Source organism: Tachyglossus aculeatus, chromosome 1 (assembly GCF_015852505.1).
Source record: "Tachyglossus aculeatus isolate mTacAcu1 chromosome 1, mTacAcu1.pri, whole genome shotgun sequence".
Lineage (NCBI taxonomy): Eukaryota > Metazoa > Chordata > Mammalia > Monotremata > Tachyglossidae > Tachyglossus > Tachyglossus aculeatus.
This window is the reverse complement of record NC_052066.1, coordinates 95,304,580-95,326,382: the sequence shown is the minus strand read 5'-3', so window position 1 is coordinate 95,326,382 and position 21,803 is coordinate 95,304,580. Positions and strand designations below refer to the sequence as shown.

The following is a 21,803-nucleotide window of genomic DNA, read 5'->3' as shown; positions in this document are numbered from 1 at the left end:
CAACTGGGATTTGAACCCATGACCTCTGACTCCAAAGCCCGTGCTCTTTCCACTGAGCCACACTGCTTCTCTAGTCACCAAAGCCACTGTGAGCCAGTGAGACTCCGGGCATAGTTTCTGAAGAAATAACCATTACTGGTTTGATAAGAATGACTTCAAAGTTGAATTTGAGCTACTGGTAATGAAATAAACCATTCATTCATTCAGTTATATTTATTGAGCTATTTACTGTGTGCAAAGCACTGTACTGAGTACTAGGGAGAGTACTATACAATAATAAACAGAAACAGTCCTTGCCCTAACAAGCTCAGAGTCTAGAGGCTAAACATACACTGCGTGTCCTACAATTCTACTGTTAAAGTGCTGAGCTCAGAGGAGGAAAATTCAGAGAGAATCATGCTCAAGGGCTCTTTGGGAAACCTCAGCCATAAATGGAAATTAAAAGCAGAGAAAAACAGATGTGAAACAATTCCCTTCTATGCAAGGCTCAAAGAAAATCAAGTGTTGAAGAAAACCTCCGTCTTATTTTTTAAGCACCTCAAAAGAGTCCACAAAAAAGGAAAAGTAGTTGTAACCAAGTAGATTAATTTCCCATTGCAGTTAATGACAATACTGCAATGCTGCAATTAGCATCAATACTAATCAATACTGCAATTAGCCTTAATGTACACCCTTCAGGTCCTAAAATAACAATCAAGAGGTGGGGCTGCTTTAACCCCTGGGCAGACTGGATCAATTGCCCAGGGTCTAGGGGCTTCAGGGGTATCCACCATGACCTACTGATCATCTCATCTACATCCTCCTTACTCTTACCTCTGCCGCAGGCTGAGGTTTCAGGGAGGAAAGGATATGGGAAAAACCAGAGCTGAATGGAGACCCTGGGTGGCTTGAGGATTTTTCTAGACCCCTCATCCAGGTCAAGGACCAATGTGGGATAATAATAATAATAATAATAATAATAATAATAATAATAATGGCATTTAGTAAGCACTTACTATGTGCAAAGCACTGGGGAGGTTGCAAGGTAATCAGGGTGTTCCACGGGGGCTCACAGTCTTAATCCCCATTTTACAGATGAGGTAACTGAGGCATAGAGAAGTTAAGTGACTTGCCCAAAGTCACACAGCTGACAATTGGTGGAGCCGGGATTGGAACCCATGACCTCTGACTCCAAAGCCCGTGCTCTTTCCACTGAGCCACACTGCTTCTCTGCCCGTAAGAATGACCGTAAGGTACATAAGCAATGGATTTACAAAAATAGATTTTTACAATCCTAGCCAAAATTATGGTCATTGAAGATTCCAGTCAATCAATTAATCAATCAGTGGTATTTATTGAACACTTACTGTGTGCAGTGTAAAGTCCTAAGAACTTGGGAAAGTTCAGTACCAAAGAGTTGGTAGATGTGATCCCTGCTTACAAGGGGCTTTCAGTCTACAAAGACAGACATTAAAGCATCTGCTTTAGAAAAGAGAACAAATGAAGAAGCAAGCCAGATAAGAGGTGGAAGGCCAGAGGTGAAGAATTTATTATTATTATTTTTGTTATTGTATTTGTTAGGCACTTACTCTGTGCCAAGCACTGCTCTAAATGCTGTGGTAGTTACAAATTAATCAGGTAGGGCACAGTCCCTAAAACTTCTACACATACCTGAAGAGTACATATGAGAAGTATATGAGGAGAGTACATACAGAGAAACAGCATGGCTCAGTGGAAAGAGCCCGGGCTTGGGAGCCAGAGGTTGTGGGTTCTAATCCTGGCTCCGCCACTTGTCAGCTGGGTGACTTTGGGCAAGTCGCTGCACTTCTCTGAGCCTCAGTTACCTCATCTGTAAAATGGGGACTAAACTGTGAGCCCCATGTGGGACAACCTGATGAGCTTGTATGCCCCCAGCACTTAGAACAGTGCTTCGCACATAGTAAGAGTTTAACAAATGCCATCATCATTATTATTATATGAATCCACACATCAACTCAGCAACACTGAAGTTGAGAGATGGCTCCACCCACACCACAGACAAAGAAGGACTCTCAAATGGCAAGAGCACTTTGATAATTTTCTCAATTTTTATATGGTATTTGTTAAGCATTTATTATGTGCCAGGAACTGTACTAAGGGCTGGGATAGATACAAGAAAAGCTTGAGTCTCCACCTCCCTCGGTGTCTCCCAATCCCCCTATGTCCCCTCATCTCCTCCCCCTTCCCTCTACATCTTCCCCATTCCCCACCCAGACCCAGTTAGACTATAAAGTTTTCCACTAGGCCCTGCTGCTTCTCATCACTACCCCTTAGTACACCTGAGAAGCAGCTTGGTGTAGTGGATAGAGAATGGGCCTGGGACTCAGGAGGTTATGGGTTCTAATCCTGACTCCGCCTCTTGTCTGCTGTGTGACCTTGGGCGAGTTACTTCACTTCTCTGGGTCTCAATTCCCTCACCTGTAAAATGGGCCCACAAGTGGGACAGGGACTGTGTCCAACACGATGTGCTTGTATCCACCCCAGCGCTTAGTACAGTTCCTGGCACATAGTAAGCGCTTAACAAATGCCACTATTATTATTATTATATGGTAGATTTATATTCCTTCTTTATTCTATGTCTCCCCCTCCTCACATACCTTTCCAGCTCCCCATCATAGCCTAACTCCCTTATCCTGTTTTACCAACAAAAATCTGTCCCTTCCACAGTCTATGTTTCCTATTCCCAACAAATACTTTAAATGGGGGACTATAATCAAAGTAGGTCTTCTGGAACCTATCACTTGTTGTGGTAGGTCATACTTTAATGAGGCACAGACTTCTTGTACATTTCCTACCGCTGTTAAGGATGGTGCTCTACAAAGAATAGAAAGCTTCTCTGAAGACTGTAAGCTCATTGTGGGGAGGGAATGTGACTGTTTATTGTTGTAATGTACTCTCCCAAGTGCTTAGTATAGTGCTCTGCACACAGCAAGCTCTCAATAAATAGGATTGAATGAATGAATACAGAGAAGCCACATGGTTTAGGAGATAGAGCACATGCCTGGGAGTCAGAAGGACCTGGGATCTAAACCCGGCTCTGCCACTTGCCTCCTGTGTGACCTTGGGAAAATCACTTCACTTCTCTTGGCCTCATTTGCCTCGTCAGTAAAAGGACTCACAGACTTAATCCCATATGTGAGAAAGGGAGTGCATCCAACCTGATTAACTTGTATCTACACTGGTACTTAGTACAGGGTCTGGCACATAGTAGGTTATTAACAAATACCATAAAAGAAAAGAATATCATCTCTGGAGGACATGGGTCTGATTCTAATGCTTAATGAAATCTTCCCTGAAGTTAGAGTTATAAAGAATGGCAGAGCTCTCAGATCTGCTAATCAAGCAATAATATAAATTGAGCACTCAGGACTTTACAAACCAGTTGGGGTGACAGACATTTAAATACATTACAGATGGGGGGAAGCAACAGAGTTTAAATATAATAATAATAATGATGATGGCACTTGTTAAGTGCCTACTATGTGCCAAGCACTGTTCTAAGCGCTGGGGGAGGGATACAAGGTAATCAGGTTGTCCCACGTGGGGCTCACAATCTTAATTCCCATTTTACAGATGAGGTAACTGAGGCACCGAGAAGTTAAGTGACTTGCCCAAAGTCATACAGCTGACAAGTGGCGGAGCCAGGATTAGAACCCATTACCTCTGACTCCCGAGCCCGTGCTCTTTCCACTGAGCCATGCTGCTTCTTAATGTATACATATGTATGTGTGTATGTGTGTGTGTATGTGTATATATACACACATATTTACATATACATATATACATATAAATTTGTGTATATATATGTATGTACATATATATATGCACACACATATTGGTGTTACAAAGAGGTTGGGTGGCTTAGGTGTTTAGGTGATGTATGCTACTAAAGTGGCAGCACGATGGGAGATTTGGAAGAGGGAAGGACATTCTGGGTAGGCCTCCTGGATGACATGTGATTTTAGAAGAGATTTGAAGATGGGGCAGTCGTGGTTGGCCAGATAGAAGCAGAAGAGAGTTCCAGACAGAAAGGAGGGTGTGAGCAAGAGGTCGGTAGCCAGAGAGATGAGAATGAGGGACAGTGACTAGGTTAGTTTAGAGGACCGAAGCATGCAAACTGGGGTGTAGTGGGAGAGGAGTGAGGATAAGTGGGCAAGCTGACTGAATGCCTTAGTTACCAGTTGGGGTCTATAGTTGCCTTCAAAGGCATTCCTCAACATGTTGAATATTGAGGAAATGGCACAGGATTTCAAAGATGCCACCATCTTCACCTCCTTCCGGAAGAAAGGGGCCAGAGCTGACTGGTTAGAATTTTGCCAGCAATGGTGGACAGGGACTGCATCGAATTCCCACCTGTGCATTTTCTCCCAGCGCCTAGTACAGTGCTTTGCCCACAGTAAGCGCCTAATACGTACAATTACTCCTACAATGTTGAGCAGTGAGATCCCACAATCATTCCCTGAGTCCAAGAGAACCGACATGATCAGCCACGTCTTTTAAGAGCCACAACGCAGCTTGTATCCACAAGGTGGCGCAGCAAACACGCTCTTCGCAGAAATACAGAGAATAATAATGATGGCATTTATTAAGTGCTTACTCTGTGCAAAGCACTGTTCTAAGCGCTGGGGAGGTTACAAGGTGATCAGGTTGTCCCACGGGGGGTTCACAGTCTTAATCCCCATTTTATATGAGGGAACTGAGGCACAAAGAAGTGAAGTGACTTGCCCAAAGTCACACAGCTGACAATTGGTGGAGCAGGGATTTGAACCCATGACCTCTGACTCCAAAGCCCGGGCTCTTTCCACTGAGAAGATCAATACCTTCAAAAAGTATCTGACCCCATCAATAGACTAAAGCCCAGTGGAGGTACTATTTTTAGTACTGTACCTGCCCCAAACCCACACACTACTCACTCATACCTCTAGCAACAGAGTAAGGAGGGGAAGTCTTTGCTGGCAGGCAGTGCTGAAGGGATGACAGTCAAGGTTTGGTTGGTTTTGCATCGCTGCCACCCCAGCTGCACACACTGATGAAATTTCAGCCAGTCAGAAGTGTCAGGAGACTGCGAACTCCAGGTGGGACTTGATTAGCTTGTAACTACCCCAGTGTTTAACACAGTGCTTGGCACAGAGTAAGTTGTTGTCTTATGCTGTCGAGCTGTGTCCGACCCAAAGTGATGTTGTGGACACATCTCTCCCAGAATACCCCACCTCCATCTGCGATCATTCTGGTGGTGTATCCGTAGAGTTTTCTTGGTAAAAATATGAAAGTGGTTTACCGTTGCCTCCTTCCACACAGGTAACCTCAGTCTCTGCTCTCGACTCTCTTCCATGCCACTACTGCCCAGCACAGGTGAATTTTGACTTGTAGTAGATTGCCTTCCATTCGCTAGCCACTGCCCAAGCTAGGAATGGAATGGATATGCCCTGCTTGGCACTCCCTCCCTTCATCGACACTGGTAGAGTACTGGAAACTCTCCAGGTGCAATCCTGAGAGGTGACATAGTAAGTGCCATAATAATAATAATTGTGGTATTTGTTAGGCGCTTACCATGTGACAGGCACTGTACTAAGCACTGGGGTGGATCCAGCAAATTGGGTTGGACACAGACCCTGTTTCAAGTGGGGATCACAATCTTAATCCCCATTTGACAGATGAGCTAACCAAGATACAAAGAAGTGAAGTGACTTGCCCAAGCCCACACAGCGGACAAGTGCTAGAGTCAGGATTAGAACCCAGAACCATATGACTATCCACTGCCCAGTTAGTGTCACCTTTGAGGCAGCTTGGCTTAGTGGAATGGCCCTTGGACTAGTCTCTTCTTTGTGCCTCAGGTTCCTCATCTGTCAAATGGGGATTAAATACCTGTTCTTCCTCCTACTTTGACTGTAATCCCCATGTGGAACAGGGACTGAATCCACCCTAAATAGCTTGTATCTACCACAGTGCTTGGCACATAGTAAGTGCTCTTTTTTTGGCTATTTGTACAGTATTAAACTCTGGGATAGATATAAGCTAATCAGGTTGGACACAGTCCACATCCCACATGGGGCTCACGGTATTAATTCCCATTTACAGATGAGGTGACTGAGGCACAGAGAAGTTCAGCGACTTGCTCTAGGTCACACAGCAGACAAGCCGCAGAACCGGGTTAAGAACCTAGGTCCTTAAGGAGCTGAATAAATGCACAAACTGTTATTATTATTGACCCTGAAGAGCAAGTATTGATCTAATACGAATGTTACTGAAACACAGATTATGGTATCTTGAAAGTGAACTCACACTATTTTGCCACCATTTCGTCTGTCTCCCCTATTAAGATTTAAATTCCTTGTAAAATGGGGATTAAGACTGTGATCCCCACGTGGGACAACGTGATCACCTTGTAAATGCCCCAGCACTTAGAACAGTGCTTTGCACATAGTAAGCGCTTAAGAAATGACATTATTATTATTATTATTATTCTCCTGCTCCACACCCCCGTCCCCCAACAGTGCTTGTCGGTTTTTATTCAAGGCAGCCCTCCTTTCCTCTTCTCCCACTCCCTTCTGTGCTGCATTGACTTGCTTCCTTTATTCACCCCCCGTCCCAGCCGCGCAGCACTTACATATCTATCATTTTATTTATCCATTCAGTCGTATTTATTGAGCACTTACTGTGTGCAGAGCACTATACTGAGCGCTTGGGAAGTACAAGTTGGCAACATATAGAGACGGTCCCTACTCAACAGCGGGCTCACAGTCTAGAAGGGGGAGAATTCGTATTTACTGATACAAATGTGTCTCCCTCTCTAGACTGCTCAGTGTGGGCAAGGACTATGTCTGTCGCATTGTTCTACTGTACTCTCCAAGCGCTTAGTACAGTGCTGTGCACACGGTATGTGCTCAGTAAGTATGACTGACTGACTCTGGGAAAAGAAGAAACCCCCACCTACCATCTATTAGAGAACCAACGTGGCTCAGTAGAAAGAGCTCGGGCTTGGGAGTCAGAGGTCATGGGTTCTAATCCCGGCCCCCCCACTTGTCAGCTGTGTGACTTTGGGCTAGTCACTTCACTTCTCTGGGCCTCAGTGACCTCATCTGTAGAATGGGGATGAAGACTATGAGCCCTATGTGGGATCACCTTGTATGCCCCCAGTGCTTAGAACAGTGCTTTGCACATAGTAAGCGCTTAACAAGTGCCATCATTATTATTATTATTATTACTTGTAGACAAGGACTGGGTCTCTTTTGCTATACATTTCCCAAGCACTTTGTACAGTGCATAGCATCCAGTAGGTGCTCAAAAATACCATTTTTACTATTTGAGAAGAAAAATTCTAAGACCCTTGTGGACAAGGAACATGTTATAATAGAACATATATAAGCAGTGTGGCCTAATGGATAGAGCATGAGCCTAGAAGTCAGAAGGTTTTAGTCTTGGCTCCATCACTTGTCTGTTGTGTGACCTTGTACAAGTCACTTCACTTCAATGTGCTGAAGTTACCTCATCTGTAAAATGGGGATAAAATCTGTGAGCTCCACATGGGACCGGAACCTTGTATCTGCCCCAGTGCTTAGAACAGTGCCTGTAAATAGTAAATGCTTAACAAATACCATAAAAAACCCTGTTATATTGCACTCTGCCAAGTACTTAGTATAGTGCTCTGCATATAGTAAGTGCTCGAAACTAGGGTTAATTGAACTGCATATTTAGCTGCAATCATAGCTATAATTCTATTTATACAGCTATTATTCTAATTACTTATTCTGTTAATTCTGACGGTTTTGATACCTTTCTACACGTTTTGTTTTGTTGTCTGTCTACCCCTTCAAGACTATGAGCCTGTTGTTGGGTAGGGACCGTCTGCATATGTTGCCGACTTGTACTTCCCAAGCGCTTAGTCCAGTGCTCTGCACACAGTAAGCGCTCAATCAATAGGATTGAATGACTATTGCTCTGTTTTTAATTCTCCCCTTGGTCGACCAACTGCTCTGAAGTCTCTGCTCTAAGCAGGCATCCATTTCTGACTGCTTATCTCTCCGCTGCCCATGGCTCTGCCACCTCATGTTTGTGGGGTTTTAAAGTGTGAAAATTTCTTTCCTCTGAAGATAAAATCACCTTTATTATTAGTAAGCTATCCTTTTGTCACAGTCATTCTAGTTCGGGCCAGATGCTGGGATCAGGCAAACTTGCCAACCTCCAGAAATGTTTCTGAGCATGCAGACAAGCATTTTGCATGTGATACAAAAAAGCTAACCTTTTCCATTACAACAAATTTGTATCAGAAATGAGACAACATTACAGATCGTGCTTTTAGAAAATATTGGCTCACGTATGATTTCCTTAAACCTGGAATGTAAAGCTCTAGTCCAAAGTGAAGGTATTTTCCCCATCCTGCATGGAGTCCTGGAGGAGTAATCAGCCCAGAAATGGAAGAATTGACTCATAAAAATACTCCTTGGAGAAGTTGAATAGAATGGAGCAGATTTGGCACATTTAAATCAGTCTCTTCTATGTTAATAACTGACCCTCAGCTGGGATCTCAAAATCCCAAACAAGGCTATCAGATAGTTCTGCCTGAGGAGCAGTTCAGCCTAGTGGAAAGAGCATGGGCCTGGGAATCAGAGGTCCTGGGTTCTAATCCCAACTCCTCCACTTGTCTGCTGGGTGACCTGCAGCAAATTATTTCACTTCTCTGTGCCTTATTTACTCATCTGTAAAATACCTGTTTATTTGTTTTGATGTCTGTCTCCCCCCGTCTAGACTGTAAGCCTGGTGTGGGCAGGGATTGTCTCTCTTTAGTAAGTGCTCAATAATTAAGGTTAATTGAACTGCATATTGCTCTGTTTTTAATTCTCCCCTTGGTTGACCAACTGTCCTGAAATCTCTGCTCTAAGCAGTCATCCATTTCTGACTGCTTATCTCCCAAGGTCTTAGTACAGTGCTCCGTATACAGTAGGCACTCAATAAATATGATTGAATGAATGAATGAGTAAAATGGGGATTAAGACTGTGAGCGCTATGTGGAACAGGCACTTTTCTAACCTGATTTACTTGTATCTACCCCAGTGCTTAGTACAGTGCCTGGCACATAGTAAGCACTTAACAAGAGAAGCAGCATGGCTCAGTGGAAAGAGCATGGGCTTTGGAGTCAGAGGTCATAGGCTCAAATCCCGGTTCTGCCAATTGTCAGCTGTGTGAGTTTGAGCAAGTCACTTAACTTCTCTGTGCCTAAATTACCTCATCTGTATGGGAATTAAGACAGTGAGCACCCTGTGGGACAACCTGATCACCTTGTAACTTCCCCAGCGCTTAGAACGGTGCTTTGCACATAGTAAACACTTGATAAATGCCATTTAAAAAAGTATCATAAAAAATGTTCTTGTAACTGTTGATAATAATGATGGCATTTGTTAAGTGCTTACTATGTGCAAAGCACTGTTCTAAGCACTGGGGGGGATACAAGGTGATCAGGTTGTCCCACATGGGGCTCACAGTGTTAATCCCCATTTTACAGATGGGGCTGAGGCTCAGAGAAGTTAAGTGACTTATCCAAAGTCACACAGCTGACAAGTGGCAGAGCCAGGATTAGAACCCATGATCTCTGACTCCCAAGCCTGGGCTCTTGCCACTGAGTCACACTACTTCTCTAATGCTGCTGCTGCTGATGTTGACTGTTGATGATGGTGTGTGGCTTTTTCCAGGGCAGCACAATGTTGCCTTCATTATATATGTATTGGGCTTTTAAAAAAGGATTTGAAAAGAGCAGCCCCACAGTTCTTCTGGACGAATTTATTTGAATTTGCTTATACCCAGGACACCTCCAGGCACTGAAGGCTAAAGGAAAAATCTGTAAAAATAGGGGTGAGAAGTAATTCTAATAATTATCATTATACAGTGAGGGAGCTTTGGGAATGGGAATGCTTGAACCAGTGGTAAATGCTTTTTACTTTTCATCAGAGTTTCTTTAAGAGGAAGTTCATGGGTTAATCATGTTTAAATTTCTTAGGTTAACGTAATTAGGAAAGGTTTCTGGCCTCAGTGGAAATAGATAAATCATACGGACAATGGCGGTAGCTTTGGCTCAAAATCCAGACCATGACTACTTGAGCCAAAATAAGGGCTAAATAGGGAAAGGGAAATTCAAATACAATGATGCCAGTGAATTCAGGGGAGGAATTGTGTTGCTGGCAAGGAAAGGAGACAGAGCATAATGAATTAGGAATGACAGTAATGCAACATAATGCTGAGTCCTCAGTCCAGCAAGCCCTGAAGCCCTAAACTAATCACCCTCCAGTATAGGTCCCAAAACAATGCATTCTGGGGTTTGTAGTACTGTTGAATTACATAGATTTCCCCCTGTCTGCCCACAAATTCAGTAATACTTTCATTGCAAGTCCCCGAATCCTTTGGGGCAGTCTGCCATACTTCTTAAAGAGACTCCCCTGACTTAACCCTCATTTCCTCTTCATCCACTCCCTTCTGCATCATCCTTGCACTTGGATTTGCTCCCTTTATTCGCCCTTCCTCCCTCAGCCCACAGCAGAGAAGCAGCATAGCGTAGTGGAAAGAGCATGGGTTTCGGAGTCAGAAGGTCCTGAGTTCTAATCTTGGCTCTGCCTCTTATCTGCTGTTTGACCTTGGGCAAGTCACTTCACTTCTCTGGGCCTCAGTTACCTCATCTGTAAAATGGGGATTGAGTCTCTGAGTCCCACCTTGGACAGGGACTGCATCCAACCCGATTTGCTTGTATCCACCCCAGCGCTTAGTACAGTGCCTGGCACATAGTAAGTGCTAACTAAATAACCATAATTATTCATGTACATATCTGTAATTCATATTACTGTCTGTCTCCCTCTCTAGACTGTAAGCTTATTGTGGGCAGGGAACGTGTCTACCAACTCTGTTATATTGTTGTATTGTACTCTCCCAAGCACTTAGTTCAGTGCTCTGCACATGGTAAGCACTCAATAAATATGATTAATTGATAGATTGATATATCTTTAAGGTATGGAAAAAACTTTCCCTCTATCTTCAGTAAGGCATACCTATAGTAGTGGATTTCCTGGGTAGCAAGAAGCAATCTCATATTGGCCACACTCTTGCTGACAAAAATCAGTGTGTCAGAAGTAACCTATGAATTTTCTTCTAAGTGAAGTTAGATATTTCATTTAGAAACTGGAAAGAATTAATGGCTTTCAGGACATCTGGGTGTTGAGGCGGGGGTCAATCAATCAGTGATTTATTTTGAGCACTTACCATATGCAGATCACTGTTCCAAGTGCTTGGGAGAGTACAATATAGCAGAGTTGGTAGACACATTTCATATCCATAACAAACTCACAGTCTAGAGGGAAACGGGGCAGGTTGCACTTATTTGGAAATTGTCTGAATGGGATAAATTAAAGGGTATTCCCCAGTTACCAGGCAAGAGGGTGGGAATGGAGGAACTGGTAGATGGAGTGTCAGGATGAATGAGACAGTTGCATCCTACCTCCTGTCCTCCTGGAGCAGTAGTAGTCATTTATTGAGTGCTTCATACGTGTAAAGCACTATACTAAACCCTCAGAAAAAAATGCCCAGGTTAGAATTACCTCCTTGTGGGGCCCGCAATCTAAGAATCATCATCATCAATCGTATTTATTGAGTGCTTACTGTGTGCAGAGCACTGTACTAAGCGCTTGGGAAGTATAAATTGGCAACATATAGAGACAGTCCCTACCCAACAGTGGGCTCACAGTCTAAAAGAATAAAGGGGTTTGGTGATAGACCCCTAAAGGATGAGGCTCAGAGTCTGACAGATCTGGTGGTATAGTCAATGTCTTATTTATTGAGCACTTATTGTGTGCAGAGAACTGTATTAAGCACTCGGCAGAGTACAATATAACAGGTACATTCTCTGCTGTGGGGCTGGAAGGGAAGATGAATAATAATAATAATAATAATAATAATAATGGTATTTATTAAGCACTTACTATGGGCCAGGCACTGTACACAAGCGCTGGGGTGGAAACAAGCAAATGAAGTTGGACAAAGTCCCTGTCCCACATGGGGCTCACACTCTCAATACCCATTTTACAGATTAGGGAACTGAGGCACAGAGAAGTGAAGTGACTTGCCCAAGATCACACAGCAGACGAGTGGTGGAGCCAGGATTAGAACTCATGACCTTCTGACTTCCAGGCTTGTGCTTTATCCACTATGCTATGCTACTACTGGTATTTGTTAAGCACTTACTATGTGCCAAGCACTGTTCTGAGCAATGGGGTAAATACAAAGTAATCAGGTTGTCCCACGTGGGGCTCACAGTCTTAATCTTCATTTTACAGATGAGGTAATTGAGTCATAGAGAAGTTAAGTGGCTTGCCCGAGGTCACACAGCAGACAAGTAGCATAAACAGTGAAATAAACAGAGCAAGTCAGGGTGATGCAGCAGGGAGTGGGAGAAGAGGAAAGGAGGCTTTAGTCAGGGAAGGCCTCTTGGAGGAGATGTGCCTTCAGGTGGGGGGAGTAATCGTCTGTTGGATATGAGGAGGCAGGGCGCTCCAGGCCAGAGACAGGTCGTGAGAGAGAGGTCAGCGGCAAGATAGACGAGATCGAGGTACAGTGAGAATGTTATAGGGGACCAACAGGGGCCCCAAAGGGCAGCCATTCAGTTCACCAGAGTCCGGCCCCAACCAAACCCTTCCTGGTGATCGAAAATTTGAGGAAGCATGCTGCCTAAACCTCACACAGCTCTGCTGGCCCAGGGCAGATTGGAAGCCAAGGCCCAGAACAGCCCGGTGGAGAGAAATGGCTCAAATAACATGGCTACGTAAGCTAGTCTGCTTGCAATTTCTGCCAAATATTTTCCCCAGCTCTAAAGGTGGCCTTATGTCATCCAGATTAAGCCAACACTTAGGGACTTAGGTAGATTCAAAACTTCAAGACTTTATGAGTCTGTGCACAAGCACGTCTTCAATCATTTGGAGTTCTGCTCAGGATTCAGGAAATGACACAGTCCAGCTCAATACTCTGATGGTTTAATAAGCAAACCTCTCTCACTAGGAGCCAAAAAACAGCCCTGTGCAGGATAAAGCAAGGAGGATTGCTTGATAAAACCAGTTCCTAAACCCTTTTTTAAATGGTATTTGTTAAGCACTTACTATGTTCCGGGCACTGTACTAAGATCTGGATAATATGGGATAATTAAGTTGGATACAGTCCGTGTCCCATATGGGGTTCGATCTAAATCTCCATTTTACAGATGAGGTAATTGAGGCACGGAGAAGTGATGTGACTTGCCCAAGGTTATATAGCAGATAAGTGACAGAGCCAGGATTCAAACCCAAATCCTCTGATTTAAAGGCCTGTGCTCTGTCCACTTGGGCAAGCTGCTTCTCACTGGGCCTGACTCTTGATTCTCTTTCTTCTGACCCCTTTCTCATACTCTTCCACCTGCCTATATTCTTCGACCTGCTTTAACTATTTATGAATGATTTGTGTCTGTGCTCTGTCTCCCCCATTAGCTTGTGAGCTCTCTGAAGGTAGGGATTTTTTCTCTTAATTGTACTCTCTCAAGTTCTTAATGCAGTTCTCTACATGCAGTAAAAGCTCAAAAATATCACATAATTTTGCATCTAATTTCCACCTGGCAGTTCTCTCCCAGAACTTAGAACAGTGCCCTGTGCTCACTGAACATTTAATGATGGTGGTGATGATGATGATGGCCTTGGTTAAGTGCTTACTATATGTAAAGCACTGTTCTAATAAATACTCTCACTACTCTGTTCCTCACAGGGAAACAGATACAAGTTAACAATAATAATAATAATGGCATTTGTTAAGTGCTTACTATGTGTGAAGCACTGTTCTAAGTGCTGGGGGGAATATAAGGTAATCAGGTAGTCCCACGTGGGGCTCACAGTCTTACTCCCCATTTTACAGATGAGGAAACAGAGACAAAGAGAAGTTAAGTGACTTGCCCAAAGTCACACAGCTGACAAGTGGCAGAGCTAGGATTAGAACCCATGATCTCTGACTCCCAAGCCCGGCCTCTTTTCACACAGTCCAATATTTGATTTCTGTCTGTGCAGTGGGACAGCCACTTCTTGATGGGGCCCCAATGATCAGAGGAGCTGATCTTGCAAAGAACTCCACGACACCCCCTTTCCCCAATAATACCACATCCACATCAGCTTCCAAGCATTCACCTGGGGGATATGAATGGGATTTAGATCACATGCTAGTCATTCCAGGTTATCAATCAATCAATCAATCGTATTTATTGAGTGCTTACTGTGTGCAGAGCACTGTACTAAGCACTTGGGAAGTACAAGTTGGCAACATATAGAGACAGTCCCTACCCAACAGTGGGCTCACACTCTAGAAGGGAGAGACAGAGAACAAAACCAAACATACTAACAAAATAAAATAAATAGAATAGATATGTACAAGTAAAATAAATAAATAAATAAATAGAGTAATAAATGTGTACAAACATATATACATATATACAGGTGCTGTGGGGAAGGGAAGGAGGTGAGATGGGGGGGATGGAGGGGGGATGAGGGGGAGAGGAAGGAAGGGGCTCAGTCTGGGAAGGCCTCCTGGAGGAGGTGAGCTCTCAGTAGGGCCTTGAAGGGAGGAAGAGAGCTAGCTTGGTGGACGGGCAGAGGGAGGGCATTCCAGGCCCGGGGGATGACGTGGGCCGGGGGTCGATGGCGGGACAGGTGAGAACGAGGCATGGTGAGGAGATTAGCGGCAGAGGAGCAGAGGGTGCGGGCTGGGCTGTAGAAGGAGAGAAGGGAGATGAGGTAAGAGGGGGCAAGTTGATGGACAGCCTTGAAGCCCAGGGTAAGGAGTTTCTGCCTGATGCGCAGATTGATTGGTAGCCACTGGAGATTTTTGAGGAGAGGAGTAACATGCCCAGAGCATTTCTGGACAAAAACAATCCAAGCAGCAGCATGAAGTATGGATTGAAGTGGGGAGAGACACAAGGATGGGAGATTAGAGAGAAGGCTGATGCAGTAGTCCAGACGGGATAGGATGAGAACTTGAACGAGCAGGGTAGCGGTTTGGATGGAGAGGAAAGGGCAGATCTTGGCAATGTTGCAGAGCTGAGACCGGCAGGTTTTGGTGACGGCTTGGATGTGAGGGGTGAACGAGAGAGCGGAGTCGAGGATGACACCAAGGTTGCGGACTTGTGAGACGGGAAGGATGGTAGTGCTGTCAACAGAGATGGGAAAGTCAGGGAGAGGGCAGGGTTTGGGAGGGAAGACAAGGAGTTCAGTCTTGGACATGTTGAGTTTTAGGGGGCGGACAGACATCCAGATGGAGATGTCCTGAAGGCAGGAGGAGATGCGAGCCTGGAGAGACGGGGAGAGAGCAGGGGCAGAGATGTGGATCTGGGTGTCATCAGCGTAGATGATAGTTGAAGCCGTGGGAGCGAATGAGGTCACCAAGGGAGTGCGTGTAGATCGAGAACAGAAGGGGACCAAGCACTGAACCTTGGGGAACCCCCACAGTAAGGGGATGGGAGGGGGAGGAGGAGCCTGCAAAAAAGAGTGAGAATGTACGACCGGAGAGATAAGAAGAGAGCCAGGAGAGGACTGAGTCTGTGAAGCCAAGGTCGGATAGCATGTTGAGGAGAAGGGGGTGGTCCATCATCATCATCAATCGTATTTATTGAGCGCTTACTATGTGCAGAGCACTGTACTAAGCGCTTGGGAAGTACAAATTGGCAACATATAGAGACAGTCCCTACCCAACAGTGGGCTCACAGTCTAAAAGGTCCACAGTGTCAAAGGCAGCTGAGAGGTCGAGGAGGATTAGGATAGAGTATGAGCCATTGGATTTGGCAAGCAGGAGGTCATTGGTGACCTTTGAGAGGGCAGTTTCTGTGGAATGTAGGGGACGGAAGCCAGACTGGAGGGGGTCGAGGTGAGAGTTGGTGTTGAGGAATTCGAGGCAGCGCATGTAGACAACTCGTTCAAGGAGTTTGGAAAGGAATGGTAGAAGGGATATGGGGCGATAACTAGAAGGTGAGGTGGGGTCAAGAGAGGGTTTTTTTTAGGATGGGAGAGACATGGGCATGTTTGAAGGCAGAGGGGAAGGAACCAGTGGAGAGTGAGCGGTTGAAGATGGAAGTTAAGGAGTGGAGAAGAGATGGAGTGAGAGATTTCATGAGATGAGAGTGAATGGGGTCAGAAGCACAGGTGGCCGGAGTAGCACTTGAGAGGAGGGAGGAGAGCTCCTCTGAGGACACTGCTGGGAAGGATGGGAGAGTAGCAGAGAGGGTTGAGAGCCGGGGGGTTATTTAATTCCAATTAAAAAATCCATGCTCCATTTGAAAAATCCCGTCTCCTTTTCACAGGGTTCGTGGGTTCGTCTTGTGAAGAGGAAGTGGACGCATGCGCCTCTTCCCCCTGCCAGAACAATGCTACGTGTCTGACGGCCAGCTCCCACTTCAGCTGCAGCTGTAGCCCTGGATTCACAGGTCCCACCTGTGCTCAGCCCATCGATTTCTGCGCCCTTAATCCCTGCGCACACGGGAGCTGTCTCAGCCTTGGAACCAGCTATAAGTGCCTTTGCAATCCTGGTCTGTACCAAATCTTTGCCCTTCCTTCTCAGTCTCCTCTATTCCCAAGTTAGTCAGTCAGTTGTATTTATTGAGTGCTTACTGTGTGCAGAGCACTGTATTGAGCACTTGGGAGAGTACAGTGTAACAATAAACAGACAAGTTCCCTGCCCACAGTGAATTTATGATCTTGGTGGGGTAGATAGACATTAATGTAAATACATTACAGACTGTATACAAATACTGTGGGGCTGGAAGGGGGGATGAATAAGGGGAGCAAGTCAGGGAGAAGCAGAAGGGAATTGAAGAAAAGGAATCAATCAATCAATCAATCAATCAATTGTATTTATTGAGCACTTACTGTGTGCAGAGCACTGTACTAAGCGCTTGGGAAGTACAAGTTGGCAACATATAGAGACAGTCCCTACCCAACAGTGGGCTCACAGTCTAAAAGTGGGAGACAGAGAACAAAACCAAACATACTAACAAAATAAAATAAATAGAATAGATATGTACAAGTAAATAAATAAATAAATAAATAGAGTAATAAATATGTACAAACACATATACATATGTACAGGTGCTGTGGGGAAGGGAAGGAGGTAAGATTGGGGGGATGGAGAGGGAGACGAGGGGGAGAGGAAGGAAGGGGCTCAGTCTGGGAAGGCCTCTAGAGGAGGTGAGCTCTCAGTAATGCCTTGAAGGGAGGAAAAGAGCTAGCTTGGCGGCGGGGCAGAGGGAGGGCATTCCAGGCCCGGGGGATGATGTGGGCCAGGGGTTGATGGCAGGACAGGCGAGAACGAGGCATGGTGAGGAGATTAGCAGCAGAGGAGCAGAGGGTGCTGGGTGGGCTGTAGAAGGAGAGAAAGGAGGTGAGGTAGGAGGGGGCGAGGTGATGGAGAGCCTTGAAGCCCAGGGTGAGGAGTTTCTGCCTGATGCGCTGATTGATTGGTAGCCATTGGAGATTTTTGAGGAGGGGAGTAACATGCCCAGAGCGTTTCTGGACAGGAAAAGATGGCTTTGTCAGGGAAGGCCTCTTGGAAGAGATGTGCCAAGTGATCATCATCATCATCATCATCATCAATCGTATTTATTGAGTGCTTACTATGTGCAGAGCACTGTACTAAGTGCTTGGGAAGTACAAATTGGCAACATAATGCCAATTATGATCTGAGGGTGATCTGAGGGTGGAGGCTCCCCAGGAGGAGGAGGAGGAGGAGTGAGCAGGGAACATGTCTACCAATTCTGTTGTATTGCACTCTCTCAAGTGCTCAATCAGTCAGTCAATCAATCAATCATATTTATTGAGCACTTACTGTGTTCAAGCCACTGTAGTAAGCACTTGGCAGAGTACAATATAACAATATAATAGATGCATTCTCTCCCCACAATGACCTTACAGTGTAGAGGTGGAGACAGACATTAATATAGACAAATACCATCATTTATGAGAAGCAGCGTGGCTCAGAGGAAAGAGCCTGGGCTTGGGAGTCAGAGGTCATGGGTTCTAATTCTTACTCTGCCACTTGTCAGCTGTGTGACTTTGGGCAAGTCACTTCACTTCTCTGTACCTCAGTTCCCTCATCTGGAAAATGGGGATTAAGACTGTGAGCCCCATGTGGGACAACCTGATTACCTTGTATCTCCCCAGCACTTAGAACAGTGTTTGGCACATAGTTAGCACTTAACAAATGCCATCATTATTATTATAAATGAAATTACAGATATGTACATGAGTACTGTGGGGCTGGGAAGGGGGATGAATAAAGGGAGCAAGTCAGGGCCATGTAGTGGGAGAAGAGGAAAGGAAGGCTTAGTCAAGGAAGGCCCCTTGGAGGACATGTGCCTTCAGTAAGGCTTTGAAGGGGGAAAGAGTAATTGTCTGTTGCCCATGAGGAGGGAGGGCATTCCAGACCAGAGTCAGGATGTGGGCAAGAGGTTGTCAGCTAGATAGATGAGGTCAATGAACAATGAGTAGGTTGTCATTCTGGGTTGTAGGAGAGTAGAGAGGTGAAGTAGGAAGGGTCAAGGTAATTGAGTGTTTTAAATAATAATAATGTTGGTATTTGTTAAGTGCTTACTATGTGCCAAGCACTGTTCTAAGTGCTGGGGTAGATACAAGGTAATCAGATTGTCCCACCTGGAGCTCACAGTCTTAATCCCCATTTTACAGATGAGGTAACTGAGGCCCAGAGAAGTTAAGTGACAGTGATTGTAGATAACTTGCTCAAGGAGTTTGGAGAGGAATGGTAGGAGGGAGATGGGGCTATAACTGGAGGGAACTGTGAGGTCAAGGGAGATTTTTTTTAGGATAGGGGAGACATGGGCATGTTTGAAGCCATTGGAGAAGAAGCCATTGGAGAGTGACAGTTGAAGAAGGGAGGGGACAAGTGTTTTGATAAGGTGCGAAGCAATGGGGTCTGATTTGCAGGTGGAGGGGGTAGATTTTGAGAGAGATCCTGAGATACTACAGTGCTTGAGGGAGGGGAATGGAAAGAGCAGATAAAGTGGGTGAAGGAGATGGTAAGGAGGGGAGGCTTTCACTGCTGGCTTCTCTGCTCTGTTTTTTTTCTCTCAAGTCAGTATCCCTTGCTCTCTGGTTCTGTCTCTCCCTACCTGTCTCACTGTACTTCAGCTCACCCCCTCCTTGTTTCCTTCCTGTATCTTTCTCTGCCCAAGAATGCTCTCTCTCCAAGAATGCTCTCTCTCTCTCTCTCTCTCTCATCGTCTTTCTACGTGTGTTTTTTCTCCTCAATGTTCAGTACAGTGCTCTGCACAGAGGAAGCACTTAATACTATTATTGCAACCACTACTGCTCTGTTCCTCTATGTGTGCCCCTTCTCCCTTCAACCAGTGGCATTTGTTGAGTGCTTATTGTTTGCAGGGCACTGTGTACTAAGCTCTTGGGAGAGTATATTTGAGTTGGTAGATACTATCCCTGACTTCATGGAGCTTACAGTCTAATGAAGAGATAGACATTAAAATAAATTTCAGGTAGCAGAAGCAACAAAGTATAAAGAATGTGTACGTGAGAGCTATAGGCATGGGTGTGTATCAAAATAGTATTTATTTTTATTTAATCAAATTTATTGAGTCACAATCTTCTAGACTGTGAGCCCACTCTTCTGGACTGTGAGCCCACTGTTGGGTAGGGACCGTCTCTATGTGTTGCCAACTTGTACTTCCCAAGTGCTTAGTACAGTGCTCTGCACACAGTAAGTGTTCAATAAATACGATTGATTGATTGATTGAGCACTTACTGGGTGCAATGCACTGTACCAAGTGCTTAGGCTACCACCTCTAAGGGAAGGTGTTGTTTATGGTTGGTGAATATGTTTGTTTATGAATTTGTATGCTTAAAAGTTCATCTGTGGAGGAGGAGAGAATGAGGAAGGGGCTGTCATACCCAGCAAGAGGCTGGTACTGGAAATGGAGATTGGGACTCTGTGAAGGGAACAGGTTCTGTCTGACCTGACTGTATGATGGAGAAGACCCAGGGCCCCTAATTTTTACAGATGGATCAAACCTTCTTGCACCCACACCCCTGTCTGCACATTCTCAGTCTTCCAGTTTCTCCCTAGTCCGGTCCATACTTCACTCTGCTGCCTGAATCATTTTTCTATAGAAACATCCAGGCCACGTTTCCCCACTCCTCAAGAAACTCCACTGGATGCCCATCCACCTCCACATCAAAGAGAAACTCTGCACCATGGGTGTTAAAGCACTCAATTCTTTTACACCTTCTTACCACACCTCACTACTCTCCTACTACAACCCAGCCCACACCCTTCACCTCTTTAATGCCAACCTTCTCACGGTACCTCGATCTAGTCTGTCTCACCGCCAATCTCTCACCCAGGCCTTACCTCTGGCCTAGACCGTGAGCCCGTTGTTGGGTAGGGACCATCTCTATATGTTGCCAACTTGTACTTCCCAAGCACTTAGTACAGTGCTCTGCACACAGTAAGTGCTCAATAAATATGATTGAATGAATGAATGAGAGTACAGTATGACATCAAACACATTCCTGCCCACAATGAACTCACAGTCTAGAGGGGGGGACAGACATTAATATAAAAAAAGGTAAATATATAAATTACAGATGTATATAGTTATATACATATGTGCCATGGGGAAGGGAGAGAGAATGAATGAAGGAGCAAATATGAGTGGTGAAGAAGGGAGTGAGAGAAGAGGAGAGGAGAGCTCAGTCAGGGAAGGCTTCCTGGAGGAGATGTGCCTTCAATAAGGCTTTGAAATGGGGGAGAGCAATCATCTCTCTGTTATGAGGAGGAAGGGCATTCCAAGCCATAGGTAGGATGTGGGCGAGAGGTTGGCAGCAAGATAAACGAGTTCATGGTACAGTGAGAAGGTTAACATCAGAGGAATGAAGTGTGCAGGCTGGGTTGTAGTAGGAGAGCAGTGAGATGAGGTAGGAGGGGGCAAGGTGGTTAAGTGCTCTAAAGCCAATAGTGAGGAGTTTTTGCTTGATGCAGAGTTTAATGGGCAACCACTGGAGTTTCTTGAGGAGTTGGGAAACATGGTCTGAATGTTTTTGAAGGAAAATGATTCGGGCAGTAGAGTGGAGTATGGACTGCAGTGAGGAGAGGGGAGGCAGGGAGGTCAACAAAGAAGCTGATACAATAACCAAGGCAGCATAAGCCAAGTGCTTGCATTAATGTGGTTGTTTGGATGGAGAGGAAAGGGCGGATTTTGATGATGTTGTGAAGGCAGAACTGACAGGATTTTAGTGATGGTTTGAATATATGGCTTGAAAATAGCTTGAAAATGCTTAAAGGGTTCAGACAAGTGCATAGGTAACACAGAAGGGAGGGAGAATAGTGTGGCGAGATGAGAGGGTAGCTAGGGAAGGCTTCCTGGAGGAGTTATAATTATAGTAGGCTTTGAAGATGGGGAGAGTGATGGCCTGTTAGATATAAAGGGGGAGGAAGGAGTCCATGGTGAGAGAGAAGATCAAGGCACAATAAATAGGTTGGTGTCAGAGGAGCAAAGCATGCCATCTGGGTTAGTGTGGGAAACGAGTGAGGATAGGTAGAAGGGAGAGAGCTGATTGAGCACTTTAAAACCTAAGGTGAGGAGTAGAATTCTGTTTGATGCAGAAGCGGAGGGGCAACCTCAGGAGGTATGTGAGGAGTGAGGAGAAATGTGCAGATTGACTTTTTAGAAAAACGATTCAGGCAGCAGAATTAAGTATGGCCCAGAGAGGGGAGAGGCTGAAGGCAAG

At 45.1% G+C, this 21,803-nt stretch overlaps 1 protein-coding gene and 1 non-coding gene across 2 annotated transcripts in view; one reads left to right on the top strand and one right to left on the bottom strand.

Annotated features, from left to right (window-relative positions):
* Positions 1 to 21,803, top strand: part of DNER (delta/notch like EGF repeat containing) — a 218,869-nt gene that overhangs the window by 171,884 nt on the left and 25,182 nt on the right. The window contains exon 8 of the mRNA XM_038750023.1: positions 16,355 to 16,579. Coding sequence (XP_038605951.1) covers positions 16,355 to 16,579 — 225 coding nt within the window. The remainder of the gene's footprint in view (positions 1 to 16,354; positions 16,580 to 21,803) is intronic.
* LOC119937061 lies at positions 5,381 to 5,517 on the bottom strand. Its single transcript, XR_005453917.1, has one exon. It is a non-coding gene; the product is annotated as a small nucleolar RNA SNORA7 (small nucleolar RNA).